The following is an 18,359-nucleotide window of genomic DNA, read 5'->3' on the forward strand; positions in this document are numbered from 1 at the left end:
GTGATTCTCTGTGAGCATAGTTGCCCACCCCTACCTGTCCTGTGTTGTGTCTGTATCAGACTGTCTGCCTCATAGACATATATAGATATATATGTCGATGGTCTGCCTTCCCTGCCTTCTGTATCAGTTCTTAATTGGTTACTTCCTGCATGTGGTTCTTCAATAAACAGCAAGAGGCCAAAGAGAGGCCCTTTAACCAACCAATCAATCAATCCAGTACAAATAAAGTCACACAAGACATGACGTTAAGTAGTTTAATCGTCATTGTATTCATGTATATAATCTTTGTTTACCTTTAGGAAAAGAATTGTATGAAAACACTGATTTTATTAATCGCATTCGTTGCATGATTGTCTTTATTGCATCAAAGATATTTGTAAGATTATTATTATTATTATTAATTTTCAAAAAAGGAATGTATTTGTATTTCGTTTGTATTTCGTCTTCTCTGGTGCAACTGCAGACACGGGCATAGTATCCAGTCATGCAACCCGTGACCAACAGGTGTCACAAGGAGTCTAATATTGGCGTGAAAGGGGGATCTAATATGGGGATTCCGCATTTAATAATTAATAAATACTGGACACACGCGTGTTGCACACACGCATACACACACACACACACACACAGTGAGAGAAAGATATATACTTCCTTTACCTGCAGAACAACCGTTTATAGTCTTAGCTAACATGTTTGCAGTTCTGTCACTCTCAAACAGAAAGGATTAAAACGCAATGGCCTTATTTGACATGGCTAATATAGTCTCTTAATGGCAGGTTCAGGATTCACGTCTGTCCACAATATAATGTTTTACTAAGCACTGATTTTAAACATTATCCTGTAACACTGTAAGACTATTCATGTACACAGAACTCCTGTCGTTATCGTTCCTTATAGTCTACTCACGGCTACTGAAGGCATTTTATTTTTGACTTGCACAAAGGTGGCCGGGTGGTGGGCATCTGTGTATATACAGAGTAAATATAATCGAGGTAGGCCTACTCTAGCAATTACAACTACGACAGTTCGATGTCTGATCAGCTAAGTGTGTGTGCGTGTGTGAGAGAGAGAGAAAGAGAGAGAGAGGGAGAGAGAAAAGGGGGGCTGTGGGGGAGAACGCCAGAGAGCGTGTGTGGGGAAGGCTGTGTGTGTACGCAGGCGGGCATATGAGAGGCAGATTCGGTTGCAAGAATTATGTTGAAATGAATTAGCTTGTCTGTGTTAGGGTGCACTTGTTTCCGTTTGGTAGCAAGAGGAGGTCGGGATGTTAAAATGATCAAGTGCACACCATAATAATTTTTCGCAAGCACAGGAGGAAGAATAAGAAACCTGGCTAGCCATGGAGACCCAGGCAGTGGTGGAACATCAATGCTATGATGACGTCCGGAAAAGCGGGTATCTCCGCAAGCAAAAATCTATGCACCGGCGATTTTTCGTTCTCCGTGCGGATTCGGACCACGGCCCTGCCCGCCTTGAGTATTACGAGAATGAGAAGAAATTCCGTAGCAAGTCCCCCGTCCCGAAAAAAATGGTTAACCTGGAGTCTTGCTTCAACATCAACAAGCGGGCGGATTCCAAGAATAAGCACATGATAGTGCTCTATACGCGCGGAGAGAGCTTTGCCATTGCAGCAGATACTGAAGAGGTTCAGAACGAATGGTACCAGGCCATGTTGGACCTTCAGTGCAGAAGTAAGCAAACCATCATTACCGTTATTTACACTGTGCTCCCAGTGTGGTTGACAGACCTGGCGTGGTATCTTCGGTCAAAAAACATGTAGCCTGTGTACTATGAATACGATAATGCATTATTCATCAAAATGTATGATTGCGATGCTGTACCGGCTTACAATAATACTATTGGGGTGGTGCACTAATAGTGATTAATGCACATCGGCTCGAAACAGCGTACACTATTCTACAGCAACATGGGATGGAGTGTTGCAGCATGACCCGAGCTGCAGAGCCAGCGTAAGGCATGTAAAATTGTATGACTGGCCTGAATCATATATAGGCTATTTGACGGTTAATAATCATCTTCATCGGTGATTTGAGAAATGCACAGTCCTATTAGTGGGTTTAATAGTGGCTGGGCAGTATTACTACGCTTCTCGTTATCGTGGGTGGCGCATTGTGCAGCGCCTGGCTGCAGCAGCAGCAGCAGCAGCACACGGCACTCTGTTTTTGTTTTTCTACACATTTGTGCGTGTTGTGTGCGTGTAACCTACATTTCTGTGCTATAGCGCTGCTGCAGCGACCGCGTGTTTTAATTGGAAAACGGGTTTGTTGCTGGATCCTTCCTATTTAGTTTGTAATGACTGTCGCCCCCGCCCTGCGAACTGACCACCGTAGCATACATGTGCAGTTTCTATGCAAACATCACGTTTCCCTTTCAGTTAATTAGAAGGGAAGCACAACCGCGAGGTCACTTGAAGAAGGCAATGCTTGCTGCTGAACGTACAGTCCCTAACGGAAATACTGAGAAATGTTAAGGACATCATCCCATTTAGCATGTTTGGTGATATTTGGCATCTAGTTTTTTGAGCAAATGCTTTAAACACAGCATGGCGTTTTCATTTCATGAAGTATTTTTGTTTCTGAGGAACTGCCGTCTACCATTCAGTACGCTTATATATATAGGCTATATATATATATTTGTTTTTAAAATATGAAGAAAGTATTTAGATGTTATTTATTTCTTCCATTCAGTTTATGGCGCCACACATTTATACTGGTGAAATAAATACATACCTGAATATAAATAAAATAAAATATACGTAAAATAAGTTTAAAAAAGCAACACAGAACACTTTACATGGTGTACACCTCACAATATTCTCCACCTCTTCTAGTGCATCCTCAAATCCACTAGTATCTAACTAACTTTTGCATCTTACTCATGATTTCATTTTGTATAAACTTATTTTAACATATATGTATGTATTTACACTCACCTTTGAGTGCCATGTATCACTGCTTAAATCGAAACATAACACATTTAAAATACACTTACACTCCCCTTGCTTTGCCCCTCAAACTACGCCAAAGGTCCTCGTTTTTATTAAGAAGTTCTTAATTTGTAAGCATGCTCCCTTCATTTTACCTTGAATTTAGCCAAGCCCTTAGTGACTCCTTAAAAACAATGTCCAGAGATATGTGATACAACTGTTGAGGTCTTTAACTTAGTTCATCAAAACTCAAGGGATTAATAAGGAGTTACATGTAAACAGATTTAAGGAAATCTCTGAATGATCCTTATCCTTAAGACGGATATCTTAAATGTAAAATGTTTATTTTGAGGCCCTTAAAATGTCTTTGTTGACTATGCATTGCCTACTTAGTGTGAACAATTTTTTGTATATATACTGTATATATGTGTGTGTGTGTGTGTGTTTGTATATTTATACAAACATAAGAGTGAACACTCGAGCAAGAGTTAGCAAGTTAGTAAGCTTTTATCAGTGCCACCTTGGGTGTTGGTGGTACTTGCAGGGTTTTTACATGCATTTGAAGGACTTGTATTGTATTGTATTTTGCATGTCTTACCTATATAAACACTTAAAACAGGAGCTGTGAACTTTGATCACTGCATATTATACATTCAGGAATATTGTACAGTATGTATAAAAGTACCGTAATGCAATATTTAAATTAAGGTAGAGAAGAAGAGCCTTTTTTAGATGTTATTTGTGGGATCAATTTTCCCTGTTTTTTATTATATTTAAGTGGTTTTGCCCCTTTAAAAACCTCTTAATCTGTTAATCTGTGCACAAATCCACTTCATTTTCCCACTGAAAAAAATCAGGATTCATTTTAAGGATCATTTAAGATGTAAATTAAGGGGTTCTGTTTTGCAGCAGTGAATAGTCCAGTTTCCCTGGTCTCAGAAGCTGTTTTGTTTTTTCCCCTCTCCTTAGGTAAGACCCCAGAAGACAGTGGGAGTGGAGGCGAGTGTAGCCTCCCCTCTCCAAGTTCTGCTTTCAAGGAGGTATGGCAGGTAAAAGTGTGGCCCAAAGGCTTAGGTCAGGCCAGGAACTTGGTGGGCATCTACCGCCTTTGCCTGACTGACAAGACGGTCAACTTCGTCAAGCTCAACTCTGACGTGGCTGCCGTGGTCCTGCAGCTGATGAACGTGCGCCGCTGTGGGCACTCCGAGAACTTCTTCTTCATCGAGGTGGGCCGTTCGGCCATGACGGGCCCTGGCGAGTTCTGGATGCAGGTGGAAGACTCGGTGGTGGCACAGAACATGCATGAGACCCTGCTGGAGGCCATGAAGGCTCTGAGCGAGGAGTTTCGCCAGCGCACCAAGACCCAGTCTGTGGGGGCCACTGCCGGCGGGGGTACCGCCTCGAATCCAATCAGTGTCCCCTCCCGCCGGCACCACCCAAATCTGCCACCGTCCCAGGTGGGCTTCTCCAGACGGGCCCGCACGGAGACCCCTGGGGCAAGTGGACTGAGCAGCACCAACACCTCCCCTACTCCCAGGCATGGTATCTCACGCTCGCGAACAGCTAGCATTGGCGCTCGCATGGATGACAGCGGGTCGAGCATTGCGAGAAGCACAGTTACTAGCACCAGCCCCAGCCTGAATGGTTCTTCCTGCTCCACAACGCCCACGCTGAGGCCCAAGCCCACCCGAGCTCCCACCCCAGCCAAGATCACCCTCAGCCTGGCCAGGTACACGCCCAACCCTGCTCCCTCACCAGCTCCCAGCCTATCCTCCAGCTCAGGACACGGCTCCGAATGTGGCATCATTGCGGCTGCTGGTGGATTTGGAAGTGTCGCCATGTCCACTTACACCCGCATCCCTCAGAGAGTCTCTGTGTCAGGCTCTCCCAGTGATTACGGCTCCTCGGACGAGTACGGCTCCAGCCCGGGGGAGCATTCTCTGCTCAGCTCTGGACTTCCTTCAATGTCTGCGGTGGGTATGGGACTCCAGGGTGGCTCTGCAAGCTACATTGTCATGGGGCACCGGGACGGCAACTCTGGCTCTGGGCACCGCTCGCACGGGCGTAGGATGCTGCGGCGATCCTCCAGCCGTGAGTGCGAGGCCGAGCGAAGGCTACTCAGCAAGAGGGCATCACTCCCATCCTCCAACACCCAGGACCGGCTAGTCCCGAGGCGCAGAGAGGAAGAGGAAGATGAGGACGAAGACTATGCAGTGATGTCGCGGAGCGTTAGCAGGGAGTCGTTCGCATCTCGACGAGGTTCAGGAGGCACCGCGACCACAGCATTGGTGGGGCAGGGAGGTGATGTTTTGTCCGTGAAAGTCGAGAGTGGGGTAATCGGAGCCAAAGACGAAAGCGAGGCATCTTTGGAGGGTGGCTACATGTCGATGTTGCCAGGAGTCAAAGCCACTCCTGTTTTGCTGTCGCTCTCTGTTCCCATGTCGGACTCCAGCTCCAAGGGGAACGATGGAGGGGGAGCAGACGAGTACATGGCCATGACCCCCAACAGCAGCATCTCACCCCCACAGCATGGCCGCCTGCCCAGCTCCGAGGGCTACATGATGATGTCTCCCAACAGCAGCTGTTCCCCCGACCTGCACGGCCTGGCAGGCAGCAGCCTGTGGGGCAGCCGGGGCAGCATGGAGAGCCGGGCGGGCAGCGACTACATGAACATGTCCCCAATCAGCGCCCGCTCGGCCTGCAGCACGCCACCCTCCCATCACGACCAGCACCCGCTTCAACCCAAGATGGTGTACTCATACTTCTCACTGCCGCGCTCCTACAAACACACGCTCTCCACCCGCTTCGAGGATGACCTGGGCCAGGGGAAAAGACCCGAGGGAGGAGGGGGTGGTAATGGCGGAGACTGTGGGACTGGAAGGAGAGGAGGGCGGAGGGGATACCCCAGCACCCAAGGGGACGCTTCAGTGGGACACACTGGAGGCTGCCAGCTCTCCCTCTCCTCCTCCTCCTTCTCCTCCAGTTCGGCCAGCAGCGAGAGCTTGGAGGACAGGCCCATGTCGTTGTCCATGGCAGGGGGTGGGAGGATGGCCAGAATGGGGGGTGCAGGGGGATTCTCGGTCGGGGGAGCACGTGCCAAAGAGGTAGCCCACCATCAAAATCAAAGGCGCGCAGGGCCAGGGTCTCAGAAGCAGGGTCACTCTCAGCAGAGAAAGGGTCGTCCATCCAGCCTCTTTGTGGACATGTCCAAAGCCAACACCCTGCCCAGGGTGAGGGAGAACCTCCTCCCAACCGTGCCCCAGAGCCCTGGGGAGTATGTGAGCATAGCCTACGGTAGAGAGTGTGGTGGGAGAGGGAGAGGCCAGAGGAGGAAAGACTCAGGACTGTCGGTAGCCCCGGGACCTCCGCGACCCTTGCACAGACCCCCTCCCTGCCCCAGCAGCGCCAACAACCTCCCCCGCAGTTTCTCGGCACCCCTGTCCTCCTCGGTGTCCTCCGAATACGTAAACATGGACCTGGGAAACTCCCCTTCTCCACTATCCCACACGCCCCTCTCCTCCTTCTCCCCGGCTCATGCTCTGACGCCGGCTGTGGCACCCAAGGCCCGCGAGGAGCGTGTCATGGCGCCCCAGGCGGTGCGGGGCGTGGAGCTGGGCCACCGAAAGACTGGCCCTCTGGCCCTGGTGCCGGCAGAGATACCAGCAGAATACTCTGAAATGGTCTTCGTTGATCCCTCAGCTCAGTGTGCCAACACATCCCAGCCCCCTACACACACTGCCCAGTCATCGTCATCCATGTCCCAAGACGAGGCTTTGAACTTTTCGGCCAAGCCCTTTTCTAGTCCGGACCAGGGGACCAGGCTGGTCAGGGCAGACCCCCTTGGGAGGCGGCGTCACCGCTCCGAAACCTTCATTGCATCTCCCTCGCTGCCCCTCTCCTTGTCCTCCGCGTACTACGAGAGCAGCCAGGTCGTGCCATCTCACTGTGTGGGATTGGAGGGCTCCCCGTGGAGCGGCCAGGCGACCGTCCCGCAGTGCGTCAGTACTGGGGTGTCCACTGTACCTTCTACCCCGGCTCCTTCAGGCTCCCTTGAGCAAGGCCTCAACTACATAGACCTGGACCTAGCCGCCAAGGACTGTCCGCAGACAGGCCTGGACGGGTCCACTGCCACCCACTCTCTGTTTTCCTCGGTCCTTGGGGGAGGGTCGGTGGGGGGCAGTGCAAGCTCCAGCATCAACACCTATGCCAGCATCGACTTCTACAAGTCAGAGGAGCTCAGAGTTCACCAGAATAGCAGGAATGAAGGCAAAGGTAAGAACAGCACTGACATACATTTTTTTTTGCCTAGTGGCATTTTACGCTTCAGGTATTTTTTATTTTCGCATTTTACCATTCAGATATTCAGCACGTATTTAGGCTGTTCAGTGTATGTGTTTTAAGTTTCCCAAGATCAAAAGGGCTTTTAAATTCCCAACTTTAACATCATACTGAAGCTGTACATTCATTGTTATTCATACCGTTATTTCTGGACCATCACACAGAAGTCCAAGAAGGGGAAAAAAGCACCACCGTGCTCAGCCCCTTCCGAGTGATGTAGAAAAGACGGTTGAACTCATGAATGAGTAACTCCCTCTTTCCACTGTTATTTTTGGGCCCGTGCTGTTTCATTTTGTGCCACCGTAGTAAATGGCCTAGTTCTGGATGGCGATAACTCTGTCAGGCCCTATTAGGGGACGGAAGGCAGGGTGTAGGAGTAGCGCGAGGCTGACAGAGTGCGTATAGTAGCACTGACAGTGGTGCGTGTGGTCAGACTGTGGGTGTACTGTGACAGGATGGGGAGAGATCCGCCGCTGCTCTGAAGCATTGCTGTGGGAGACCATGCTGCGTCTGCGCGGCCTTATCTATATTTTACTCACTCTGTGCTTCTGAACTAATTACAGGATTTAAAGTCAGTCTCGGTGGGGATGTGTGTGTGTGTGTGTGTGTGTGTGTGTGTGTCCTCGCTACATACCAATCGTCAAGTGTGGCCACAGCGTTGTAGCGTCTGTCAGTGACCATTCTGTCCTTCCCCTTCATTCTCTTTTCACTCTCTCACTTCTATTCATTGCATCTTTTTCTCTGCCTTTCTGTCGTTCCTCTGTCAATCTTTGGGGTGAGACTGTTGAGTTGGCATTTCCTGAGGAGATGTATGACAGGGTTTGGCTCCCATGCAGACTTAGGGAGATGTGCGGTGGCAGACTTAGGGAGATGTGCTGTGCCTACCCCAGCACTGTGTCTGACATTGTACTGTCACTCCTAGGTAACAACATGTTTGTTTACATCACCTGTGTGTTGTTTCAGTATGTGGGTCATGTTTATATCACAAGAGTTAAGAGTGTGGCGCATAATCAGACAAACACACACACACACACACACACACACACACACACACACACACACACACACACACACACACACACACACACACACACATTCTCACATTCCTGAGAATATGAGATGAAAAAGGGAGAGGCATTGCAGGTAAAGTGTGGGTTTTGAAGCAGACTCACTGCTCTCTCCCACACAAACCCAGCCATCTCCACCACTGCCTGGCGGAGGATTGAGGGCCTGTCTAGACGGGAAAAGTTGAGCAGGGTCAGGGATGCCTAATCTACTCATCCCATCCACGGCTCACACAGCAAGGCATTCTGTAAACCAGTTCCATAATGGACTTTCGGCACTCGAGACCATTAGCAAGAGCTGTGTGTGTGTGTGTGTGTGTGTGGGTTGAAGTGTTGTATTAGTGACACCTTACATAACCTGGTCTGTCCTTTGCTGGATTATAAAAGGATTAGAAATTCGAAGGGATGTTTGGAAGAGGGGGGATAAGTGCCCACCGAATTCTGGCCCTGTCTTCAATTCTTCTCCACCCAACAACAACACACACAGGCAAAATGTTAAAAGGGGTCCCTTGTTTGACTTCTTTGTGATGTTAAAGCTGCTGAAATTTGGCAATAAGCCTTTTTTTTCAACCAGTACAGATTTTCTTCATTAGTTACATAGATACGGTTATATGAATGTTGCATTGTTTAAGTGCTTATTTCAAGTGAAAGGGTGTTTTTGTCTGTTAATATGCCAATGGCTTGTCATCCAATCACCTTTGTTGAAGTTTGTTTTGTGGCATACTTTTCAACATTTCTAAGCTGATGTGAACTGGACTGAACTTTCTACATGACCTGTTTTTGAAGGAAGCATTAGTATTGTGATGGATGGGTTCAATTCCATTGTTAGTCTTTGGGTACTTTGATGATATTTCTAATCTGACATGGTATTGGAAGTTATGTTCATCTTATGGCAGACATGTGAGAAAGGTTTCCAACCCAACACTGCAGGGAGAGAGGCTACATAGCGAGCTAGCCTCATGTTGAGTCAAAAGAGGCTACATAGCGAGCTAGCCTCATGTTGAGTCAAAAGAGGCTACATAGCGAGCTAGCCTCATGTTGAGTCAAAAGAGGCTACATAGCGAGCTAGCCTCATGTTGAGTCAAAGGCACAGACCCCATTTGCATTACATATGCTGGACTCAGTCTGTGTTCCTTTTGATACCATAAACAAATAGCTGGACACAGCATACCAAAGTGGTTCAGAAAACCACTGTGCATTCAAGACATGGAGACAGACATGGACACAGACATGAAGACATGGAGACAGACATGAAGATTGGCAAATGTTCCTTTAACGGTTGAACGACAGTGGTGTGTGACCAGACGAAGACTGCTGTGAGGATCTGATCACATCAACTCAGTGCTGTTTTTGACCTTTATCAGCACAGTTTGACATTTTGTACCACTTTCACCTTTGATGGGATTGCTATTATATGCATAATACCTAGAATAATGACTGAACCCAGTGACACTAACAGGGAATACACACACAGACACACACGCACGGAAAGAGAGAGAGAGAGAGAGAGAGAGAGAGAGAGTCTCCAGGAGAACAGAGAGAGTAGGAGGTATTTTTGGATTTCGATTTTTTTTTTTTGTGCGTCAAAGGAAGTTTTCGGGCGCTTTGTCTCCTTAGTGATGCCAATGAAGGTGTTGTTTTCTCTGTCCAAATCTCCCTTTGTGTCTCCTGCTGTCTCTCTCTCTTTCTCTCTCTTTCTCCGTCATCCACTGTTCTGATCCTTTCTGCCAAGCCCATTTTCACCTTTGTTTCGACACCCTCTCTTCCGTTTTTCTTTTCGTAGTTTTATTTTCCATCTCTAAAGACTGACGCACAAAGTAGAAAAACATCAAGACATAGATTTAAAATGCTTCTTAATTCAGTTGCATCATGTCTTCAGGCTCCCTTTCAAATTGGCTTGGACCTGTCATTGCATTTCAGGTTTGCCTCAGCACCGAAGGGTTTCAATGACAGTCCTGTTCTTCGAATCTGATCCAACATGACCTCCAGTCCCATGTGTTCTGTGAGCTGTTTCACCTGCCAGGATGTCTTTGGTGACATTCATGGCATAGCTGGGTTCCATGGCAACTCTCGTTTTCTTTTTCTGCTTGGGTTTCTGTACTGTGTGTGTGTGTGGGTGTGTGTGTGTGTGTCTGTCGCTGTCGTGACTCACCCACGTCCATTCAGAACTGTGCATCCTGCAAAATAATAGCATTTGTACTCACTGACTTTCTAAAGGAAGTTGTGTTCTCAGCTACCTCACATAGAACATCCCCATGGAAATAGCACAGAAATCTCTTGTATTAGCTGGCATAGTGACACTGGTGTGTTTTACTTTTTTTACATTTTGTGTGTGTGTGTGTGTGTGTGTGTGTGTGTGTGTGTGTGTATGCATTCTGCAGATGCAAGTAGAGCCAACTGACGTGTATCGGTATCAGGTAGAGCGAGTGTAACGTGGATCTCAATGCTGGTGTGAGTGTTGAAATCAGATACGAGGATTCATTTAATATTGTTTTACATCCCAGAACAATAGGCATGAGGTACATATGGAATGCCATATTCACATGCTGAAATAGCAAGAGCACATCAGCTTACGTGCGTCAGAGGAGACGTCAGAAGAAAAATAACTTCATGAAGGTCAAATAGTGTGTATATATATATAAATATATACCTCTACCTCTGTGCGGGTGTATATACACGCTGTATAGTAGTGTAGCAGTAGTTTTCTCAATGTGTACCTAAAAAATGATGGAGAAGCCATAGTGTAGGGAACAATGCGGATTACTGTGGCAGATATTACAAGTACAAAATGGTGATGGTGCTTGTGTTAGAGAGAGAGAGAGAGAGAGAGAGAGAGAGAGAGAGAGAGAGAATGAGAGAGAGGATGTGTCTTTGAATGGTAATAACCAAGGACCAATGTCAGTTCCACCGAAAGCACATAATGTCCAGTGTGTTTGGACAGGTGCAGAGTGGCGCTGCATGTTACTGAGACACTCTCTGTGCGTACGGATGAGTGTTTGTATGTGTGGGGGGCACATGGCCGTTTGTATTCCAGCCCCTTTGCCATCGGCCTCGAGGGGAAATGGAGGAGAAGATGGATCAGGATATATTTCTTTGTTTCTCTCCCTCTACCTCTGTGTGGGTGTGTGTGTGGGTGTGGGTGTGTGTGTGTGTGTGTTTGTGTGTGTGTGTGTGAGTGTGTGTGTGTGTGTGTGTGTGGGTGGGTGGGTGGGTGTAGGTGTGTGCGGGTGGGTGGGTGCGTGGGTGTAGGTGTGTGTGTGTGTGTGTGTGTGTGTGTGTGTGTGTGTGTGGGTGGGTGGGTGGGTGGGTGGGTGTAGGTGTGTGTGTGGGTGGGTGGTTGGGTGTAGGTGTGTGTGTGTGTGGGTGGGTGTGTGTAGGTGTGTGTGTGTGTGGGTGGGTGTGTGTTAGTGTTTTTCATCTGTCACAAGAAGAGGTAAAATAGAAGTGCAGGCCTGGTTCCAACTGCTAATAGGGAGAGGTGAATTTGGCCAGGGCCCAGCGCGCCCAGCTCGCCCAGCGCGCCCCCTCTCCATCACGCTCCCCAGTGAAACGGCTAAGTGCTGGCACAGAGACCTGAGGTCACAGAGCCTCCCGTAGCACAGACTGGGTAGGTGGGCTGAGTGGCTCTCCAAACGTGCTGTTGATTCATCCTTGCTTTTGTCACAGCTTCCTGTGCGGAGGCAGGCAGGGAGGGAGGGAGGGGGAGTACCGGATGTTCAGGTGTTTTGTTTTTTTCTGAAAGTTTTCTGGAGTTCTGGTTTGGGGCACTGTGAGTCATAGCAGGGCTAACGTTACTCTGACAAGTGCTCTGTATGTGTGTGTGCGTGTGCGTGTGCGTGTGCGTGTGCGTGTGCGTGTGCGCGTGCGCGTGCGGGTGTGTGTGTGCGTGCGTGCGTGCGTGCGTGCGTGTTTGTGCGTGTGCGTGTGCGTGCGTGTGGGCGTGCGGGTGCGGGTGTGTGTGTGTGTGTGTGTGTGTGTGTGTGTGTGTGTGTGTGGGTGTGTGTGTGTGTGTGGGTGTGTGTGAGTGAGTAAAACAGAAAGATGCTTACCTCTTACCTCCCTGCTTGATACGCAAGGAAATATTGACAGGTAAAGGATAGAAACGTTTGAAGCTGCCTTAATGGTTATACTATAAAGCACTAACACCAAGAACAGTTTCCTTTGGAAGACTTGCCATGTTTTGTCTGAAGCAGCATTCCACATTGAGTTAAGCCCTGTCTTTACACTCAGCCACGGTTCTTGTCACTGTGACATAACAACTTGACATCAGTGATCAATTTTCAATTATTATTTTCACCCTATTTATCAAATATTGAAATGTCTGTCACTCAAGTACATTTCTATCATTCTGGTCATTTAAGTATCGGAATCCTCAGCTTCTGTAGACCAAACTGATTCAATCTTGGAGCCTGTTAAGCGTAGTTATCCTCTTTCCTTGGAGAGAGTGTTCCATAACAATGAGATATAAACACATGTCTGAGAGGGGTGTGGTAGTGCAAAAAACATCACATAGATAAGCTGTTACGTCATTCTGCTTCATAATGGTTCAACAAACATGAGAGATGGTCTGGCTATGTTGTTACAACTTGGATAATCAGGGTCAAAAACAAGTTGGCAAGTGCAATGAAACACCAGTTGCTGGATCTCCAGCCATCTGTGTGTTGATAATACCAAATGGTAAAATACAGAATATAAAAAATATCTCAACTACACTGTGTGTGTGTGTGTGTGTGTGTCTGTGTGTGTGTGTGTGTGCGCGTGTGTGCAGTTACTATAAGTAATAATCAACATCTGTTTCATCTGTGTAGTAACAGTCTCTGTTTACAAGAATCATAATCGAGCGACCTGATGTCTTAAGCAAGAAGTATAAGCAAGAGCGGTTTTGATGTCAGAGAGCTCGCAGTGAGAAGCCCCTGCTGTGAGCGAATGATCAGTCAGTTGGGCTATAAATGCCGACTTGTATTCATTTTAGAGGCCAAGGATATATGGATGGCTTTCCAAGCAAAAATATGGGCCTAGATACAGTTTAGCATCTATGATTTTTGGTTATTACATTGTGAAGAAATATAGCGCGCTTGTAAGACATGTTCTAGCATCTGCATGTAGATGTATGCTTGTTCAATGATACAACAATTGTTTCTGACAAGATCAGGGAGTTCTTGTATCTCCTTTGTGAGATGGTTCTAAAAGATGGCTAGACGGTGGACGGAGAAGTCTAATTGTACATGAAAATTGCCATTACATCATCATGCACTAATTGACCTAATTCAGTTTGCACTGAATTTTTACACTTTTGTTATCAGGACCTTCCAAATAATTGGTGCCCTGTTACCTTGTCCTGGGAAATGTCACTTCCAAGAAAAAGACAATAATCTCCCCATAATAGGATACAAGGGAACCAAAACAACAACACTGTTCTTGTGTGGTGAGGATAAAGAGTGCTTTAGTCGGAGCACAGGTTTCCCATTGTTTGTATCCCCTGATTAGGTCAGATCTTGGACTTAATGTCCTGTATGTGGTTTGTAGTCAACACTGACGTTGAGGCCTGGCTGGAAAAACATGGATTTTGAATTGGACTCTTTTACTCTCATTTTAACCCTGTGTTTTTAACACTTACAGGTTTGAAAAACAATTCTCGGTCTCACTCTGCCTTCCTCTCTCTTCTGTTTTGTTCACAGAGTGTTGAACGCACCCCTGCCTGCACGGCCCCGCTGCGGCCCACATGTCTGTCCATAGATGAGTGTGGCTGATCGATGGATTTTACGTCTTGAACATTGCCATGAGGGTGTGGCTGGGACGAAGCATCTGTCAGCATCCTTCTCACACACACTCTCTATTCATCCTCATCCATTCGTTGCAATCAAATGAAAACACGTGCCAAAAGACTACTGGTCATATCCGCCAGGTAGCACTGAGATGTCCTTCAGCCAATCAGGAGGGACTTATAGCGACTCTGACTGCCAACAAAGAGCCAATGATTTATTTTTTCTTTTCTTTTTTTCTTCACCACTTTAATGAAATTGTAATACAGATGTTACATAGTCTAATATTAGAAAAAGAAAATATATAGTATACATAAGATTACCGAATAGACATCTATATATTACTTTTTTTTAAAAGTGCCTCATTTTCGATTGTAGCCATTTTTACACAGAAAATTCTGAACTGGTCTGTGAGAGAAAAAACCTAATTTATGTTCCTTGTCTTCTATGTCATCTTCTTTTAATACAGTTGTGAATATGTTTCAAAGTGCAGACATAAGTAGTGCAAAGGTATATGAGTAATAGTGAGCATAATCAGATTGCCTTACTGTGTTAGTGTGAAGTGTATTGAGAACAGCCTTCTCTTACTTTATGCCGTGCCTCTCGCTTCCATCAGCCAAAGGGCTGCAGCTCATGGCAGCCTTCCATAACCCAGCCGAATGCAACACACACACACACATACATATTTACACACACACACACACACACACACATATGTACACACACACATGCATACACACAACCACACACTCACACACACACAAACATATGTACACACACACATGCATACACACAACCACACACTCACACACATACATGTGTACACACACACATATGTACACACAACCACACATATATATGTGCACACACACATACATACACACAAACTCACACACACACACACACACACACTCATATACACAAATGTTATGTGCAACATGAATACAGACCTGCAACAGGCAAATACACATACAATCTCATGTACACACACACACATGTCATGTGTGTACAAATACAAGCTCATTACACATACATACTCACTCATAAAACATGCACACAAACAAAAGGTGACTACAAATACAACTCCAGCCAAATACAATACAATACACATGCTCACAGAATGTTAGCATTTTTCCCATCCAGTTGGAATACATTCACTGTTCATTACTAACAGTAATACTTCTGTTTACCAGACCATGATCACATTTGTCATCATAAAAGGCTGAGATGGGGATGAGCTGTTGGAAGTTTGCTCAATATCCAGAGATTGCTGTCTTGGTTGTGTATGTGTGTGTGTGAGTGTGAGTAAATGTGTGTGTGTGTGTGTGTGTGTGTGTGTGTGTGTGTGTGTGTGTGTGTGTGTGTGTGTGTGTGTGTGTGTGTGTGTGTGTGTGTGTGTGTGTGTGTGTGTGTGTGTGTGTGTGTGTGTGTGTGTGTGTGCGGGGAGTTGAATGTGAGTGGGTGAGTGTGTGTATGCTGTATGAGACAGACATATGGAGATAAAGCAGCATGATGTTCGGTAATACATAGTCTGATCACCAGGGTGATATTATACAGCCCCTTTCTGATCCACCTTACAACCATACACACACACACACACACACACACACACACACTCACTCATAAACACACACACTCACACTCACACATACACACACTCACTCATACACACACACACACACACACACACACACACACACACACACACACACACACACACACTCACTCACTCACTCACACACACACACACACACACACACACACACACACACACACACACACACACACACTCACTCACTCACTCACTCACTCACTCACTCACACACACACACACACACACACACACACACACACAGGATTTCACACCAGTCAGAGGTCAACTCCCTTTTCTTCCATTTCTCTATAGATTGCTGGGTAAACCCTTTAGAAAAAAACACATTGCTGGGTAAACACATTAGAAACACACTCAAGTGCCTGCTTTCAATAACACACTCTCTCTTGCAAGAACACACACACACACACACACTCACTCACTCACACGCTCACTCACTCACACACATACAAACAAACAAACAAACTGCCCCATCACTGTCACGACTCCTAAGGTTTATACACACTCCAACCCACATCTTTCACATTCCAACCTCTGGTCTCTAAACAACAACCACACAGTTCACATCCTACCTGGGCGCCCGGGCCAAGGTGTGGGATCTCTGGCCGGTGTCACTGAGAGAGCTGTAGCCTAATAACTTATCAGAAAGATTTGGATATTGAAAGAGGAATCGTGATGTGAACAGCACTATATCTCAACGTTTTGTTTTTTTTAATGAATGTGGGCCTTGCTGTAGATGATGATGTTAAGAAAAGATATGTGTAAAAAACAGGGTCTAAATATATGCTCATATCTTTTTTTTTTTATTTACTCTTCCTCTACAACTGTCTTTCTTTCAACGGTCTTTGTTTGTTACTGTTCGTTTTATGTCCTGAACTTGTAGTTCTCCACTGCAAACTGTAGCATAACAGGGGAAGACGACTGGCCCCGACTTACTGGGACCTTAGTGCCAAACCATCCTCTGGCCTTGTCTACACTCCAAAGTATGGCCTTCTAAGGGTTACAGTGCAAGTGCAATGACATGAAGTATTTACATTGTTAATGCCACATGGCAGCGGTGTGAAGACTCGACCAAGCACTCACTGTAATGGTGAGATGGTGAAACGACTTTGATCAGCGACTCATTTGGGCTTCTCACGGTTTCATGCGTTTCTTTCACAGAAGGCGTTTTTTTTTTTTGTGTGTGTGTGTTCTTTCCTATTCTCTCTCCGTGCGCTGTCAGGAATGAGTCTTTTTTTTTGACACCGACTCTTTTCCACCAGGCCACCGTAGTGTAAAAGAGCGCTAGTCAACGTCCGTTCATCATGCACACTATATATAATGTTTCAAGTCTTCTCACTGCTGTCATGTACAATTGAATTCTCCTCTGAATCCACTGAGGTGTTTTCCTTTAGTGCACAGGGTTTCTTTCTTTTCCAGATTTTTCAGTGAAAGCCATTACCTCAGTATCCTTACCAGAGAAATATGAACAAAATGAGACATACTCATTTCAATTGATGATGGGGCTGGACTAATCTTTATGTCCTTAGCAGTCATCCAAACTCCACTCTTCTCACCCCCCAAACCCCCCCCCCCCCACCTCAGATTCAACCATATCCACCAAACCAAGGTCATAGAAAGAGAACTCCAAACTGAAGCTACATGTGTACGAGTGTATGTGTAAATGTCCCGGCCCAACTTCGTGTGTCTACCTTGACTGAACTCTGTGTTCTCATTTGTTCTTTTTATATACAGAAATACCTGTCTTTTATTGCCTTATCGTCTGTACAAGCTCTCACACAACACACGGCAGCTGTAAAAAACGACGCTTCGCATTCTATTATCCCAATTCTGTTGAGTCGTAAGATTCTTAGTTTCGATGATATGCAGGGGCCTTAGTACCTCTGTGGCTATAGTCTAAGGAACATAAACGCGGTACCAAGTGATGTAGAAACAAGGCGTAGGCCTATATATACTCCAAAACAAACTAACAAAAAAAAACTTTACTGTCTCAGTATCTACCAATAAATGTTGGAAAAAAAAGGGTTTGATATGTACAATCAGGGTAATGTGGTGTTACCAAGCAGAGAGTGAATCTGTATACTTGTTCTAATGCTCTTTAAGAATGACAATGACAATGATGTACAAAGATGTCTGAAGAGAGAGGGTGGGGGGTCGATTCTGTATGTTTCTGTGGGCATAAAGCGGGTGGGCATGAGGGGTGGGGTGCGGGCGCGGGCGGGGGGGATTTATGATATGGCTAGGGTAGCAATTTCTGTGAAAAACAGGAGTTCATTAATGCTTGCCTGTGATGTAGACAGAATTACTTTGTTTTCTGGGAGTAAAGTTGGAAAAAAGAATGGACAAGCTAAAATATGTCTTGTGTGTTTTTTGTACGTGTGTGTGTGTTTGTATAAACTGAATGTACAGGGGAGGGGGGGGGGGTTTAACAGGTGTTTCTTAAAACTTGTCTAGACTGAAAACCCTCTTAGGGATTAACTTAGCATGTCACCCCACCTGCCAAGCTATACAGCTAGTGGACAGACCCTGTGTGTGTGTGTGTGTGGGTGTTTACATATGCATGTGTGTATGTGTTTCACTTATCTCCACAACAGATGGGTTTGTCTGCTTCTCAAATCTGTGATGCAAACAGAAAC

General features: G+C 46.2%; 1 protein-coding gene across 2 annotated transcripts; it reads left to right on the forward strand.

Annotated features, from left to right (window-relative positions):
• Positions 1-1,097: 1,097 nt before the first annotated feature.
• si:ch211-284e13.4 (insulin receptor substrate 1-B) lies at positions 1,098-14,806 on the forward strand. Of its 2 annotated transcripts, XM_042708585.1 has the most exons (3): positions 1,098-1,691; positions 3,917-7,219; positions 14,028-14,806. In XM_042708585.1, exons 1-3 carry the CDS (start codon positions 1,340-1,342, stop codon positions 14,033-14,035), a joined length of 3,663 nt encoding a protein of 1,220 aa, XP_042564519.1. In that variant the 5' UTR covers positions 1,098-1,339; the 3' UTR covers positions 14,036-14,806. The 2 variants fall into 2 exon arrangements, with proteins under 2 accessions (XP_042564519.1, XP_031428606.1); XM_031572746.2 differs by lacking the exon at positions 14,028-14,806 and having other exon boundaries at positions 3,917-7,441.
• Positions 14,807-18,359: the final 3,553 nt, after the last annotated feature.

The sequence above is a fragment of the Clupea harengus genome, chromosome 8, assembly GCF_900700415.2.
Source record: "Clupea harengus chromosome 8, Ch_v2.0.2, whole genome shotgun sequence".
NCBI lineage: Eukaryota > Metazoa > Chordata > Actinopteri > Clupeiformes > Clupeidae > Clupea > Clupea harengus.

What these genes read in the sequence shown, in the direction of transcription:
- si:ch211-284e13.4 (XM_031572746.2), top strand. Translation starts at nt 1,340, where the DNA reads ATGGAGACCCAGGCAGTGGTGGAACATCAATGCTATGATGACGTCCGG. An exon ending in GTTGGACCTTCAGTGCAGAA is followed by an intron (nt 1,692 to 3,916) that starts GTAAGCAAACCA and finishes CCCTCTCCTTAG; the next exon opens with GTAAGACCCCAGAAGACAGT.